This window comes from Tachypleus tridentatus, chromosome 3, assembly GCF_004210375.1.
Source record: "Tachypleus tridentatus isolate NWPU-2018 chromosome 3, ASM421037v1, whole genome shotgun sequence".
Lineage (NCBI taxonomy): Eukaryota > Metazoa > Arthropoda > Merostomata > Xiphosura > Limulidae > Tachypleus > Tachypleus tridentatus.
In genome coordinates, this window is record NC_134827.1 from 39,344,519 (window position 1) to 39,362,324 (window position 17,806).

Here is a 17,806-nt window from a genome sequence, read left to right on the forward strand (position 1 = left end):
AATCAGAAAAGTTAGGGCTAACAAAAGACTTTGGACGAGAGCTAAACGAACGATGCTAAATCTATTTAACAACATAAACATTACAGCGATAGTTCAACCACAAAGGTTACTACAGATACAGAGAACTGTGCTCGAATTTTATAAACGTTGTATTCGTAGACATAAATATTGCTAAAGAAACAAGCATCTGGATTCAACACTCTCACAGACAGTTTTGGTTGTTATTACGTGTATATATATTTATATATACAAATATTGTTTAATATACATAGACTTCAACACTATATACCCTGATGCTTTTACTTGTTCATATATAGTTCAAGATATACAATTTAACAGTGGTTTGGACTGTGCACAGGATATACGGTGAGGTTCTATGTTATATATGGTAGCATTCTTCTGTGGCAGCTTCTACAGATAGACAGATAGTTTTCCTCTCAATATGCGTGAAATTAGCTGTCTCATTTGACAGACGAATCTTAACTACTGCGTTTTTTGTTAGTTTACACCTTATTATAACAGCCTGTCTCTGAAGTTGTGGAAATGGAGAGATATGTTTATGTCGGTCAGATTACCTTCCTAGAATATAAATATTTATTTCTTTAACAAAAGACATGTTTCTTGCGTATATCTGTAGGTTTTACGTCTGTTGTCACTTTACTAAATAACACAACACTACCTTGCATTAACAACAAAAAACAATACGTACAAAACCGTAACCTCGACTTTTTCCTGTCTGTCTGTCTGTTATGACAACAGCCTCTTCAATTTTCCCGAAGACTTCAAAGAACTGTCGGAGAGATTTGTCTGTGGTGTGATAAGGCAACCCTCCGACGAAAATTTTAGTGTACGTGGTGTCAACGGCTTCATTGACGTGTTCTTGTAATGGGGTTTCCGACATGCTGTCTTGTAACCGTTCACTGGACGAAGTAATGATCTAAACTGTTTTACACTCGTTATCGGTTATATTTTCCCGGGTACAAATACTTGTCTAGAAAGTTTGGCCTTGGTGCTCTAAAGATCTAACTAGATGGCTGGCTAGTTAATTGAAATGTGACATCATAATACATCAGGGACAGTACGAAGGCACTTTTACTCGAGGCCTAAGGCCACAACAGCAACATCACCACTTAACACTGATTCTCAATATGTAGTAACAGTAACTCACACCGTGAGCCTTTTAGCGGTACTTTAATCCCGCCCTACCACGCTCTCGACATCTGGACCTGTCCTATCACATATCGCCACGAAATCGAAATTTGGCGGCAGAGTCACGCGCTCACAGTTCGTGCGGGAAGCGAGAGCTCCCGTGTCACGCTGTAAATAAAGAAATCAATATGTCATTCTAAAAAACAAACAAACAGAAATCTAACTTAGAGACTAGCGTTAAAATTTAATATAAAGTAAGTATGCCGTCAAACTATCATTTTGTTATGTTGGATGTCCTATGAAGTTACAGATAGTCTAAAAGTAACTAATTTAGACAGCAATTGTTCAATTAACATACGTGTGTGTGTGTTATCTACACGTGAAGCCCTCTCCCAATATTTTAAAAGTAAACTAAGTCGAGATTGGTTGACATTCTCACTAACAGCAGTATGGAAACACCCTCCGTCAACCACCAAGTATCTTTGTTTTATTTCATAGTAACAAAGTTTGGTAAATTATTAAATGATAGATATGGACGTATGAGCGACAACAAGTTGAGAGGCTAGGACTAGTTTCTGTAATCCGTAACAAGTATAGGCCCAAGTAAAGAGTGATTCAGTGGAAGTTACATCGTACAAGCAATGATCATGTTGTAACAAAGAGAAACGTCAATAAACGAGAGGAGAGATATATACGTGAAATTATAACGGCACGTTCGGCTGTTAAGAAATCGATAGATTTTTATGTTCAGCGAGTAAATTAGAACCGTTTGCTAAACAACCAGAACAACTAGGAATGAGATTATGGATCTGGTGTGATGCTGAAATTATCATTGGCCTAACATTCCTCATCCTAATAAAGAGGTTGCACATATTATTCTCTACATTCCGGACAGCAGTCCAATATCAGAATTACTCTATCGCAGTGAAGTCTCTTTGAGTTGGAAATTCAATGTTTACAAATTACGGGGAATTTGGACACATTTACATGTCTGTACAGTGTAATTCAGTTTCTTAGTAATTAGGTCCAATTACTGCGTTCGTCGTGGTGTCTTCAGAATGCGAAATGTTTCACATGACAGCCATGTAATTACTGTAAAACAGCAAAGTTGACAGGAAAGTTACTGTCGTGACATTTGGGATTTTTTTTCTTCAAATATATAATTATATTTATTTAGATATTTGATATCAACACTATTAAAATGGATTGGAAATTTCCTATCAATTTGTAATATTTATTGTATCAGCGCTTTGTATATGATATAAAACAAGAACCATGTGTGATACTGTGTCACGTTACTGATACAATATTAATAACCGGAACAGTTAAAAAACAACAACCACGTGTGATACTGTGTCACGTTACTGATATGATATTAATAACCGGAACAGTTAAAACACAAGAACAACGTGTGATACTGTGCCACGTTACTGATATGATATTAATAACCGGAATAGTTAAAACACAAGAACCACGTGTGATACTGTGTCACGTTACTGATGTGATATTAATAACCGGAATAGTTAAAACACAAGAACAACGTGTGATACTGTGTCACGTTACTGATATGATATTAATAACCGGAATAGTTAAAACACAAGAACAACGTGTGATACTGTGTCACGTTACTGATGTGATATTAATAACCGGAATAGTTAAAACACAAGAACCACGTGTGATACTGTGTCACGTTACTGACGTGATATTAATAACCGGAATAGTTAAAACACAAGAACAACGTGTGATACTGTGTCACGTTACTAATATGATATTAATAACCGGAATAGTTAAAACAAGAACAACGTGGGATACTGTGTCACATTACTGATGTGAAATTAATAACCGGAACAGTTAAACCACTAGAACGACGTGTGATATTAATAACCGGAATAGTTAAAACACAACAACAACGTGTGATACTGTGTCACGTTACTGATGTGATATTAATAACCGGAATAGTTAAAACACAAGAACCACATGTGATACTGTGTCACGTTACTGATATGATATTAATAACCGGAATAGTTAAAACACAAGAACCACGTGTGATACAGTGCCACGTTACTGATGTCATATTAATAACCGGAACAGTTAAAACACAAGAACAACGTGTGATACTGTGTCACGTTACTGATATGGTATTAATAACCGGAATAGTTAAAACACAAGAACCACGTGTGATACTGTGTCACGTTACTGATGTGATATTAATAACCGGAACAGTTAAAACACAAGAACAACGTGTGATACTGTGTCATGTTACTGATATGATATTAATAACCGGAATAATTAAAACACAAGAACCACGTGTGATACTGTGTCACGTTACTGATGTGATATTAATAACCGGAATAGTTAAAACACAAGAACCACATGTGATACTGTGTCACGTTACTGATATGGTATTAATAACCGGAATAGTTAAAACACAAGAACCACGTGTGATACTGTGTCACGTTACTGATATGATATTAATAACCGGAATAGTTAAAACACAAGAACCACGTGTGATACTGTGTCACGTTACTGATGTGATACTAATAACCGGAACAGTTAAGACACAAGAACAACGTGTGATACCGTGTCACGTTACTGATATGATATTAATAACCGGAACATTTATAACACAAGAACCACGTGTGATACTGTGTCACGTTACTGATATGATATTAATAACCGGAACAGTTAAAACACAAGAACCACATGTGATACTGTGTCACGTTACTGATGTGATATTAATAACCGGAATAGTTAAAACACAAGAACCACGTGTGATACTGTGTCACGTTACTGATGTGATATTAATAACCGGAATAGTTAAAACACAAGAAACACGTGTGATACTGTGTCACGTTACTGATGTGATATTAATAACCGGAATAGTTAAAACACAATAACAACGTGTCATACCGTTTCACGTTACTGATGTGATATTAATAACCGGAATAGTTAAAACACAACAACAACGTGTGATACTGTGTCACGTTACTGATATGATATTAATAACCGGAATAGTTAAAACACAAGAACCACGTGTGATACTGTGTCACGTTACTGATGTGATATTAATAACCGGAATAGTTAAAACACAAGAACCACGTGTGATACTGTGTCACGTTACTGATGTGATATTAATAACCGGAATAGTTAAAACAAAAAAAGAACCATGTCTGATACTGTGTCACGTTACTGAGTTAACTGGTTTAGTTTTAATTTAAACTAAATTTCCTTTCAAAATATTCGTTTAACTCTTCCAGTTTCCTCTTCATTATTGGTTTAGCTGGAAAGTCACAATGACCAACCAGTCTTCATTGTATTATCGCAACTGGTTGAGTAAAGCGTGACATTGGCCAGTTTTTACTTCCTTATTCTAATTAGTTTAGCTTTTGCATGACATAAATCAGTTCCCACTCATCAACTGATTTAATTCGAGTGTAACATGGGTCAGTCCTCACTCCATCCAATCAATTCATTTAACTGGGGGAAATGTCATTAACCAGTCCTCACTTCAGCATGTTAAGCAGGGCTATGACACTAGAGTCCTCATCTTGATAACTGCTTTAGATCAGGATATAGCAGCCAGTTCTCACTTCATCGCGATAACTGATTTAGATCAGGATATAGCAGCCAGTTCTCACTTCATCGCGACAACTGATTTAGATCAGGATATAGCAGCCAGTTCTCACTTCATCATGACAACTGATTTAAATCAGGATATAACAACCAGTTCTCACTTCATTGCGACAACTGCTTCAGATCAGGATATAGCAGCCAGTTCTCACTTCATCATGACAACTGCTTTAGATCAGGATATAACAACCAGTTCTCACTTCATCCTGACAACTGGTTTAGACTTGTGGTAATTTCTCGGAAGAAAACTTAACGATAAAACAAAACAAGAAATCGTAATTCACATTATCAAAGTATTTCTACTGGGTGTAGATGACTAATTTCCATGGGCAGGACATGTAGTAATACAGATACACAAGGCCACTAGTTCACAACCAACTGGGTGTAGATGACTAATTTCCATGGGCAGGCCATGTGGTAATACAGATACACAAGGCCACTAGTTCACAACCAACTGGGTGTAGATGACTAATTTCCATGGGCAGGCCATGTGGTAATACAGATACACAAGGCCACTAGTTCACAACCAACTGGGTGTAGATGACTAATTTCCATGGGCAGGCCATGTGGTAATACAGATACACAAGGCCACTAGTTCACAACCAACTGGGTGTAGATGACTAATTTCCATGGGCAGGCCATGTAGTAATACAGATACACAAGGCCACCAGTTCACAACCAACATTTTATTTTAAACTTCAGGTAAGGATAATAAATGTCTAATTTTACAAACCAATCTATCTAATAGCTACAATAAAATTAACATGACTCCTTACGTCGTCTCCTACACCTATAATAATGTCTATTTATTCATCCTTGGCGAGATCCTGACGTCACTTCTCTTACAGAAAATGCAAATTGTTATCAACAGACCAGCTTCTCGCCCAGTATTGTTCCTTGGTGTTAATAAATGACATCTACTTTTTTTACACACTTTATTTTAACAACACATTACAGTGTTTTCACAGGCCTATCTCTATCAGTGAGATTACAAAAATCAGAAAACTATATATACTTACTAATTATTCCACAACACTTCAAGAATTTAAGTATTGCATGTACTGGTATTAAAATTAAACAATATCAGACTTTTATTTTACTTTGACAGAAAATTATATATCTAATTACCTGACAGATTAATTTTGTAAAATATGAACCATACGAATAAATTGACAGAGCTATGAGAAGCATAGCCCTCTGGCGCGGGAAAGTGGAGTTATAAATATTGTTTAGTTTTAATTACAAACTGACGACGAAAATATAATATGAAGTTATTTTTATTATTTATCATGAAAGCTAGGTGGAAACACCTTTATCACATTAAAAACCACACTGTCACAAAAATTAAAATCTTAAGATGAAGAGAGAGAAAAAATATTTTAACGTAACTCAAAACTCTAATATCGTACCTAACTTTAAGAATAGTGTGAACGTTGAACCTCGTAAATATTGTTAGAACCCCATCTGGTGGCACTTCATTTGTGTAAACAGATGAACAAAAACTTGAAACAAATCAACTACACACATCTTAACGTTTCACATCAAACATGAGAAACTTACAGTTATCAGGTTGCATAAAAGCGACCTCTGGTGAACCGAAGAGGTATAAATCCACAAAAATTGTTTCTTACGTGAATTAGTATGAACTGTTCTCACACGAACAGCTCTGACAATATTTTTACCGAGTTTTTTAACGGATTTATGAACTGTACTTTTAAACTGACATAAATATTCGTACAATTAGGTTTTTTTATAAACATTTTCTATATTTCACCGATACACAAAAATAGAAAAAATGACACATCTTTGTCCTGTTAATACATCAGTAAGACAGTGTAAGGTTACATGGTTTCAATAAATGCTTAAATTATATTTATATGTTTTGGTTCTTTACTTTCCGTCCATTTCTTCACAGCCGACACTGTTTGAACTCTGTACAAACAATGCCCAGAAGACACGCTCGACACTGTCTGAACTGTGTACAAACAATGCCCAGAAGACACGCTCGACACTGTATGAACTGTGTACAAACAATGCCCAGAAGACACGCTCGACACTGTATGAACTGTGTACAAACAATGCCCAGAAGACACGCTCGACACTGTCTGAACTGTGTACAAACAATGTCCAGAAGACACGCTCGACACTGTCTGAACTCTGTACAAACAATGCCCAGAAGACACGCTCGACACTGTTTGAACTCTGTACAAACAATGCCCAGAAGACACGCTCGACACTGTTTGAACTCTGTACAAACAATGCCCAGAAGACACGCTCGACACTGTCTGAACTGTGTACAAACAATGCCCAGAAGACACGCTCGACACTGTCTGAACTCTGTACAAACAATGCCCAGAAGACACGCTCGACACTGTCTGAACTCTGTACAAACAATGCCCAGAAGACACGCTCGACACTGTTTGAACTCTGTACAAACAATGCCCAGAAGACACGCTCGACACTGTTTGAACTCTGTACAAACAATGCCCAGAAGACACGCTCGACACTGTTTGAACTCTGTACAAACAACGCCCAGAAGACACACTCGACACTGTTTGAACTCTGTACAAACAACGCCCAGAAGACACGCTCGACACTGTCTGAACTCTGTACAAACAAGACAGTCAACTTAAAAAGTACAATGTATTAATATTTTATGTTTGTAATGTACACTTTCTAGGCCATACACATTTATATTTAATGTGATCAAACACTTGGAACGTACTTCATGTATATACATAATACGCGCACACACATAAAGAAACTCAAATTTCCCAGTGCACAAAAAAAAACAACCTCAACAAAAACTCGAAATGATTTTCAAATTTGGGAAAACTTGTGATAGTATATTTCTTAACTATTAGATATTTATACAAGACATATCTGTTTAAAGCCAGTGAACCTGAAATCGAGGTACTGTGCATTATATACAAACAACTGTGTGTGTGTTACAACTACATTGTTAAAGTTATTCCGACATGTTAGTTTGGAGAGTTACTAAGTTAGGACTGAAAATCAACACAAACAATGCTATCACAGTTTATCAGACTTGGTGCTTGAAACATATTACACTTTACGCTGTGTTCTTCCGCCGGCACTACTTGACAATTATGAGCAACCCAATATCCTAAATAAAAACTATAAGCACAAAATACAGGGTCGGAGGAAAGCGAGTGGGTGGAAAATAGCAAGACATAAGAGGAAAAGTTGCAAGAAGAAAAGATGCGATCAATCTGTGCTGGCCATCCAATTTATTGGTTAGGTAAGTGTTCATGTGGTACAAACAGTTATTAATCCATTTTGATATTACGGTAGATGTAACGCACAAACTGCAAAGAAGCGAAGAAGGACACAGTTCCAAGTGCTAAAAAAAACACGTAACAGATTAGAAGCGTGTTGCCGAAAAACTGGACAGCCTGGAGTGTTCCGTCCATGTTGGATCTACGGAAGTAGTAGAACATAGCGTATATAAAAACAAATACAGCTGTGGACCTGTAAAAAACAAGACAAAGAACTTATCAGTTACTGTTGAATATACAGTTATCTAACTGATAGAACTTATCAGTTACTGTTGAATATACAGTTATCTAACTGATAGAACTTATCAGTTACTGTTAAATATACAGTTAACTAACTGATAGAACTTATAAGTTACTGTTAAATATACAGTTATCTAACTGATAAAACTTATCAGTTACTGTGGAATATACAGTTATCTCACTGATAGAACTTATCAGTTACTGTGGAATATACAGTTATCTAACTGATAGAACTTATCAGTTACTATTAAGTATACAGTTATCTAACTGAAGAAGACGTCAAGAACTTATCAGTTACTGTTAAATATACAGTTATCTAACTGAAGATGTCAAGAACTTATCAGTTACTATTAAATATACAGTTATCTAACTGAAGATGTCAAGAACTTATCAGTTACTATTAAATATACAGTTATCTAACTGAAGATGTCAAGAACTTATCAGTTACTGTTAAATATACAGTTATCTAACTGAAGATGTCAAGAACTTATCAGTTACTATTAAATATACAGTTATCTAACTGAAGATGTCAAGAACTTATCAGTTACTGTTAAATATACAGTTATCTAACTGAAGATGTCAAGAACTTATCAGTTACTGTTAAATATACAGTTATCTAACTGAAGATGTCAAGAACTTATCAGTTACTGTTAAATATACAGTTATCTAACTGAAGATGTCAAGAACTTATCAGTTACTATTAAATATACAGTTATCTAACTGAAGATGTCAAGAACTTATCAGTTACTATTAAATATACAGTTATCTAACTGAAGATGTCAAGAACTTATCAGTTACTATTAAATATACAGTTATCTAACTGAAGATGTCAAGAACTTATCAGTTACTATTAAATATACAGTTCCACTACTGATGTTTCTATTAAATAACAATTAATTAAAAATTAAATTGAAATCGCACTACTTATGTCACTAAGTGTAAAGGCAACCAATGAAAATGCATTTTTCAAACTAATAATACCATTAGCAGATGTGGTGAAGCCATGTTTTCAGAACCGATGAATGTATGTTTTTAGAAGTAAACAATACTAAGTTGTTAGAAGCGATGAAGCTTTGTGTTTAGAACCGATAAAGGTGCATGTTTAGAACAATTAGAAATGAACAGTGTCACAAATTGTAAACAGGTGAGACAAACCCACCTGCTCCACGATATGAATGACTTTTGAAGCTGTGCTAACACGTCTTGTAACTGAATAACAAAGATACTGTATACACACAAAGGAAAAATATGGTAAGTACTGACACACAAAAATAACTTCAAAGGTAAATTAAAATATTCCATCAGTAAAAGAAATTGAAAAGGTCGAAGTTGAACTTATAGGAGCTGGAACAACGCATGTGTAATAAGTGTTAGAGTAGATGCAGTGGGCCTGTAAGCCTGTGATTTAAGAAAAATATATGAACATGTGCAAAGGTTGGTTGTTTGAAGGTAAACACAAAGGTACACGGTGGGCTGTCTCTACTCTGAGCAGATGGACCACAGAGAGTTAAATTACTAGAAAGAAAAACACACAACTGACCACAACAACTATGTCAAAACTGTTTACATAAAAATAAAAACATTAACTTATTCTTTTATAATAAAGGAATGGATGAAGTACAGCAACCACGTACAGCAATCAGCGTGTAACTCTAATGTACTGCTATTTCAGAGTTTCATTCTGACCTGTCCGAAGTCACTAGTTTCATTCTAAACTGTCCAAGGTCATTAAACAGAGAAAAACAGATAACTAAAGACAAGAAATACAATAAACCAATTTAATAAACATAATGGTACAGACATACACTGAACGTTTCATTAAAGTATAACAGAAACGTTTATTTGTAAAATTAACAGAAGGCACCGAAACGCAAGGCCATTGTCTAACATCCTGGATATTACGATTGTTGTTGGTGGTGTTTTTTGTACAATACTGTACACTTCAGGATTTTATATTCAAGATACTTTTAATTCTTTATAATATACAAATAGAACCTTTCAGCTGAAATGACCACGAAACCAATTTAAAATAAAATAAAATTATTGGGTTACTGATACGTTAAACCGCCTCACTTTGAATCACTGCTTTAGTATCAATGCGCTGATCCAACACAGATATTGAGAATAACAGTTTGCACAGAAAGAACACTTTGGAAAGACAACCAAACACTACAGTCTTATTACTGCTACTGACGCCTTACCTTCTTACTATAATTAAATTTTCCACAGACTTCAAAACTATTTTTTAAAGAAAGTAACTGAATCACAGATTTGCTTTGTGATTGGCTAGTGAAAATACTGTCTGGTTACGGTGTTTGTTGTTCCTGACTGTTTTGAAGTGTAACATTAACATCTATATAACATTCACACACTCTAAACACCTCACAACAGAAACGACTATCTCTAACCGTCTAATTTTACTTCATGAAACCAAAGCGCAATGCCAAAAGAGTGACAACTCCATAAATCTCTTTGTTATACCGAACAGATAACTAATCAAGTGCCACGCCCACACCACTGGATGTTCACATAGTGAGGTTCATAATGACAAATTTATTTTACACTATCCTGAGCTGACCTTGTATAATCGTACAGAAGTCAAAGCTGTTTATTACATTCCTATTGGAGCGTCAGAAGTCACCCTGACGGCTCCCATTGTAAAGACACAGAGATATTGGGAAAATGTCACAGAAGACAATAGGAATAACATCCGACTGTTTTCTGTGGCTCGCCGCCAGGATTCCATTTTCTTCTTTCAGCTAAGAAAAATATTCCGAGTAACGTATTATCGTCCAAGTTTATAAAAACTATTTACAGACGAAAATAAAAGCAGCACACTATAAAGTGAGCGGCAAACGGTAGTCTGGCAAGTGAAGAGAGTAGTAAAAAAATCACCCTATATCCCAGCGGCAGGGGTTCGACTATACAAAACACCATACTGACGACAACATGAGAAAACCTTGTTACGTACCAGCACGTGCGTGTCAGTTTATTTCTTAAAAGTAACAGACACGAGATCGCGGGTAAACCATACTTAGCTAGTTAATCACCTGAGAGGCAGGACCTTCTAAACACTGTAGTTAGTCGTAAAGAGAACAGCTGGACAACACACCACAGGATCTTCTAAACACTGTAGTTAGTCGTAAAGACAACAGCTGGAGAACACACCACAGGACCTTCTAAACACTGTAGTTAGTCGTAAAGAGAACAGCTGGACAACACACCACAGGAAGTTCTAAACACTGTAGTTAGTCGAAAAGAGAAGAGCTGGACAACACACCACAGGATCTTCTAAACACTGTAATTAGTCGTAAAGACAACAGCTGGACAACACACCACAGGATCTTCTAAACACTGTAGTTAGTCGTAAAGAGAACAGCTGGAGAACACACCACAGGATCTTCTAAACACTGTAGTTAGTCGTAAAGAGAACAGCTGGAGAACACACCACAGGAACTTCTAAACACTGTAGTTTGTCGTAAAGACAACATCTGGACAACACACCACAGGATCTTCTAAACACTGTAGTTAGTCGTAAAGAGAACAGCTGCACAACACACCACAGGATCTTCTAAACACTGTAGTTAGTCGTAAAGAGAACAGCTGGACAACACACCACAGGAAGTTCTAAACACTGTAGTTAGTCGTAAAGAGAACAGCTGGACAACACACCACAGGATCTTCTAAACACTGTAGTTAGTCGTATAACTACTGGTATAACGATGACAAGATGACAACCATACCTGAAGTCTACCTACTGGTATAACAATGATATGATGACAACCATACCTGAAGTCTACCTACTGGTATAACAATGACAAGATGACGACCATACCTGAAGTCTACCTACTGGTATAACAATGACAAGATGACAACCATACCTGAAGTCTACCTACTGGTATAACAATGACAAGATGACGACCATACCTGAAGTCTACCTACTGGTATAACAATGACAAGATGACAACCATACCTGAAGTCTACCTACTGGTATAACAATGACAAGATGACAACAATACCTGAAGTCTACCTACTGGTATAACAATGACAAGATGACGACCATACCTGAAGTCTACCAACTGGTATAACAATGATAAGATGACAACCACACCTGAAGTCTACCAACTGGTATAACAATGATAAGATGACAACCATACCTGAAGTCTACCAACTGGTATAACGATAAGATGACAACCATACCTGAAGTCTACCTACTGGTATAACAATGACAAGATGACAACAATACCTGAAGTCTACCTACTGGTATAACAATGACAAGATGACAACAATACCTGAAGTCTACCTACTGGTATAACAATGACAAGATGACAACCACACCTGAAGACTACCAACTGGTATAACAATGATAAGATGACAACCATACCTGAAGTCTACCTACTGGTATAACAATGACAAGATGACAACAATACCTGAAGTCTACCTACTGGTATAACAATGACAAGATGACAACAATACCTGAAGTCTACCTACTGGTATAACAATGACAAGATGACAACAATACCTGAAGTCTACCTACTGGTATAACAATGACAAGATGACAACCATACCTGAAGTCTACCAACTGGTATAACAATGATAAGATGACAACCACACCTGAAGTCTACCTACTGGTAAAACGATGACAAGATGACAACCACACCTGAAGTCTACCAACTGGTATAACGATGACAAGATGACAACCACACCTGAAGTCTACCTACTGGTATAACGATGATAAGATGACAACCACACCTGAAGTCTACCAACTGGTATAACGATGATAAGATGACAACCACACCTGAAGTCTACCTACTGGTAAAACGATGACAAGATGACAACCACACCTGAAGTCTACCAACTGGTATAACAATGATAAGATGACAACCATACCTGAAGTCTACCTACTGGTAAAACGATGATAAGATGACAACCACACCTGAAGTCTACCAACTGGTATAACGATGATAAGATGACAACCACACCTGAAGTCTACCTACTGGTAAAACGATGACAAGATGACAACCACACCTGAAGTCTACCAACTGGTATAACAATGATAAGATGACAACCATACCTGAAGTCTACCTACTGGTAAAACGATGACAAGATGACAACCACACCTGAAGTCTACCAACTGGTATAACAATGACAAGATGACGACCATACCTGAAGTCTACCAACTGGTATAACAATGATAAGATGACAACCACACCTGAAGTCTACCAACTGGTATAACAATGATAAGATGACAACCACACCTGAAGTCTACCAACTGGTATAACAATGATAAGATGACAACCATACCTGAAGTCTACCAACTGGTAAAACGATGACAAGATGACAACCACACCTGAAGTCTACCTACTGGTATAACGATGACAAGATGACAACCACACCTGAAGTCTACCTACTCGTATAACAATGACAAGATGACAACCACACCTGAAGTCTACCAACTGGTATAACAATGACAAGATGACAACCACACCTGAAGTCTACCAACTGGTATAACAATGACAAGATGACAATCATACCTGAAGTCTACCTACTGGTATAACAATGATAAGATGACAACCATACCTGAAGTCTACCAACTGGTATAACAATGATAAGATGACAACCATACCTGAAGTCTACCTACTGGTATAACAATGATAAGATGACAACCACACCTGAAGTCTACCAACTGGTATAACAATGATAAGATGACAACCACACCTGAAGTCTACCTACTCGTATAACAATGACAAGATGACAACCACACCTGAAGTCTACCAACTGGTATAACAATGACAAGATGACAACCACACCTGAAGTCTACCTACTGGTATAACGATGACAACCATACCTGAAGTCTACCTACTGGTGACAAGATGACAACCACACCTGAAGTCTACCAACTGGTGACAAGATGACAACCACACCTGAAGTCTACCTACTGGTATAACAATGATAAGATGACAACCACACCTGAAGTCTACCAACTGGTATAACAATGATAAGATGACAACCACACCTGAAGTCTACCAACTGGTATAACAATGATAAGATGACAACCACACCTGAAGTCTACCAACTGGTATAACAATGATAAGATGACAACCATACCTGAAGTCTACCTACTGGTAAAACGATGACAAAATGACAATCATACCTGAAGTCTACCAACTGGTATAACAATGATAAGATGACAACCACACCTGAAGTCTACCAACTGGTATAACAATGATAAGATGACAACCACACCTGAAGTCTACCAACTGGTATAACAATGATAAGATGACAACCATACCTGAAGTCTACCTACTGGTAAAACGATGACAAGATGACAACCACACCTGAAGTCTACCTACTGGTATAACAATGACAAGATGACAACCACACCTGAAGTCTACCAACTGGTATAACAATGACAAGATGACAACCACACCTGAAGTCTACCAACTGGTAAAACGATGACAAGATGACAATCATACCTGAAGTCTACCAACTGGTATAACAATGACAAGATGACAACAATACCTGAAGTCTACCTACTGGTAAAACGATGACAAGATGACAACCACACCTGAAGTCTACCAACTGGTATAACAATGACAAGATGACGACCATACGTGAAGTCTACCTACTCGTATAACAATGACAAGATGACAACCACACCTGAAGTCTACCAACTGGTATAACAATGACAAGATGACGACCATACGTGAAGTCTACCTACTCGTATAACAATGACAAGATGACAACCACACCTGAAGTCTACCAACTGGTATAACAATGATAAGATGACAACCACACCTGAAGTCTACCAACTGGTATAACAATGATAAGATGACAACCATACCTGAAGTCTACCTACTGGTAAAACGATGACAAGATGACAACAATACCTGAAGTCTACCTACTGGTATAACAATGACAAGATGACGACCATACCTGAAGTCTACCAACTGGTGACAAGATGACAACCACACCTGAAGTCTACCAACTGGTGACAAGATGACAACCACACCTGAAGTCTACCAACTGGTAAAACGATGACAAGATGACAATCATACCTGAAGTCTACCAACTGGTATAACAATGACAAGATGACAACAATACCTGAAGTCTACCTACTGGTAAAACGATGACAAGATGACAACCACACCTGAAGTCTACCAACTGGTATAACAATGACAAGATGACGACCATACGTGAAGTCTACCTACTCGTATAACAATGACAAGATGACAACCACACCTGAAGTCTACCAACTGGTATAACAATGACAAGATGACGACCATACGTGAAGTCTACCTACTGGTATAACAATGACAAGATGACAACCACACCTGAAGTCTACCAACTGGTATAACAATGATAAGATGACAACCACACCTGAAGTCTACCAACTGGTATAACAATGACAAGATGACAACCACACCTGAAGTCTACCAACTGGTGACAAGATGACAACCACACCTGAAGTCTACCAACTGGTATAACAATGACAAGATGACAACCACACCTGAAGTCTACCAACTGGTAAAACGATGACAAGATGACAATCATACCTGAAGTCTACCAACTGGTATAACAATGACAAGATGACAACAATACCTGAAGTCTACCTACTGGTATAACAATGACAAGATGACAACAATACCTGAAGTCTACCAACTGGTATAACAATGACAAGATGACAACAATACCTGAAGTCTACCTACTGGTAAAACGATGACAAGATGACAACAATACCTGAAGTCTACCTACTGGTATAACAATGATAAGATGACAACCACACCTGAAGTCTACCAACTGGTATAACAATGACAAGATGACAACCACACCTGAAGTCTACCAACTGGTATAACAATGACAAGATGACAACCATACCTGAAGTCTACCTACTGGTATAACAATGATAAGATGACAACCACACCTGAAGTCTACCTACTGGTATAACAATGATAAGATGACAACCACACCTGAAGTCTACCTACTGGTATAACAATGACAAGATGACAACCACACCTGAAGTCCACCAACTGGTATAACAATGACAAGATGACAACCACACCTGAAGTCTACCAACTGGTAAAACGATGACAAGATGACAATCATACCTGAAGTCTACCAACTGGTATAACAATGACAAGATGACAACAATACCTGAAGTCTACCTACTGGTAAAACGATGACAAGATGACAACCACACCTGAAGTCTACCAACTGGTATAACAATGATAAGATGACAACCACACCTGAAGACTACCAACTGGTATAACAATGATAAGATGACAACCACACCTGAAGTCTACCAACTGGTATAACAATGACAAGATGACGACCATACGTGAAGTCTACCTACTGGTATAACAATGACAAGATGACAACCACACCTGAAGTCTACCAACTGGTATAACAATGACAAGATGACAACCACACCTGAAGTCTACCAACTGGTAAAACGATGACAAGATGACAATCATACCTGAAGTCTACCAACTGGTATAACAATGACAAGATGACAACAATACCTGAAGTCTACCTACTGGTAAAACGATGACAAGATGACAACCACACCTGAAGTCTACCAACTGGTATAACAATGACAAGATGACGACCATACGTGAAGTCTACCTACTCGTATAACAATGACAAGATGACAACCACACCTGAAGTCTACCAACTGGTATAACAATGACAAGATGACGACCATACGTGAAGTCTACCTACTCGTATAACAATGACAAGATGACAACCACACCTGAAGTCTACCAACTGGTATAACAATGATAAGATGACAACCACACCTGAAGTCTACCAACTGGTATAACAATGATAAGATGACAACCATACCTGAAGTCTACCTACTGGTAAAACGATGACAAGATGACAACAATACCTGAAGTCTACCTACTGGTATAACAATGACAAGATGACGACCATACCTGAAGTCTACCAACTGGTATAACAATGATAAGATGACAACCACACCTGAAGTCTACCAACTGGTGACAAGATGACAACCACACCTGAAGTCTACCAACTGGTAAAACGATGACAAGATGACAATCATACCTGAAGTCTACCAACTGGTATAACAATGACAAGATGACAACAATACCTGAAGTCTACCTACTGGTAAAACGATGACAAGATGACAACCACACCTGAAGTCTACCAACTGGTATAACAATGACAAGATGACGACCATACGTGAAGTCTACCTACTCGTATAACAATGACAAGATGACAACCACACCTGAAGTCTACCAACTGGTATAACAATGACAAGATGACGACCATACGTGAAGTCTACCTACTCGTATAACAATGACAAGATGACAACCACACCTGAAGTCTACCAACTGGTATAACAATGATAAGATGACAACCACACCTGAAGTCTACCAACTGGTATAACAATGACAAGATGACAACCACACCTGAAGTCTACCAACTGGTGACAAGATGACAACCACACCTGAAGTCTACCAACT

At 37.4% G+C, this 17,806-nt stretch overlaps 2 protein-coding genes across 2 annotated transcripts in view; both read right to left on the reverse strand.

Moving 5' to 3' along the window:
- The window catches only part of LOC143246727 (RNA-binding protein 24-B-like), a 41,199-nt gene extending 40,033 nt beyond the window's left edge, over positions 1-1,166 (reverse strand). The window contains exon 1 of the mRNA XM_076493818.1: positions 710-1,166. Within this exon, the coding sequence (XP_076349933.1) occupies positions 710-901 (192 nt within the window). The 5' untranslated portion in view covers positions 902-1,166. The remainder of the gene's footprint in view (positions 1-709) is intronic.
- Positions 1,167-6,038: 4,872 nt separating this feature from the next.
- The window catches only part of LOC143245806 (transmembrane 9 superfamily member 1-like), an 84,123-nt gene continuing 72,355 nt past the window's right edge, over positions 6,039-17,806 (reverse strand). The window contains exon 15 of the mRNA XM_076492059.1: positions 6,039-8,271. Within this exon, the coding sequence (XP_076348174.1) occupies positions 8,070-8,271 (202 nt within the window). The 3' untranslated portion in view covers positions 6,039-8,069. The remainder of the gene's footprint in view (positions 8,272-17,806) is intronic.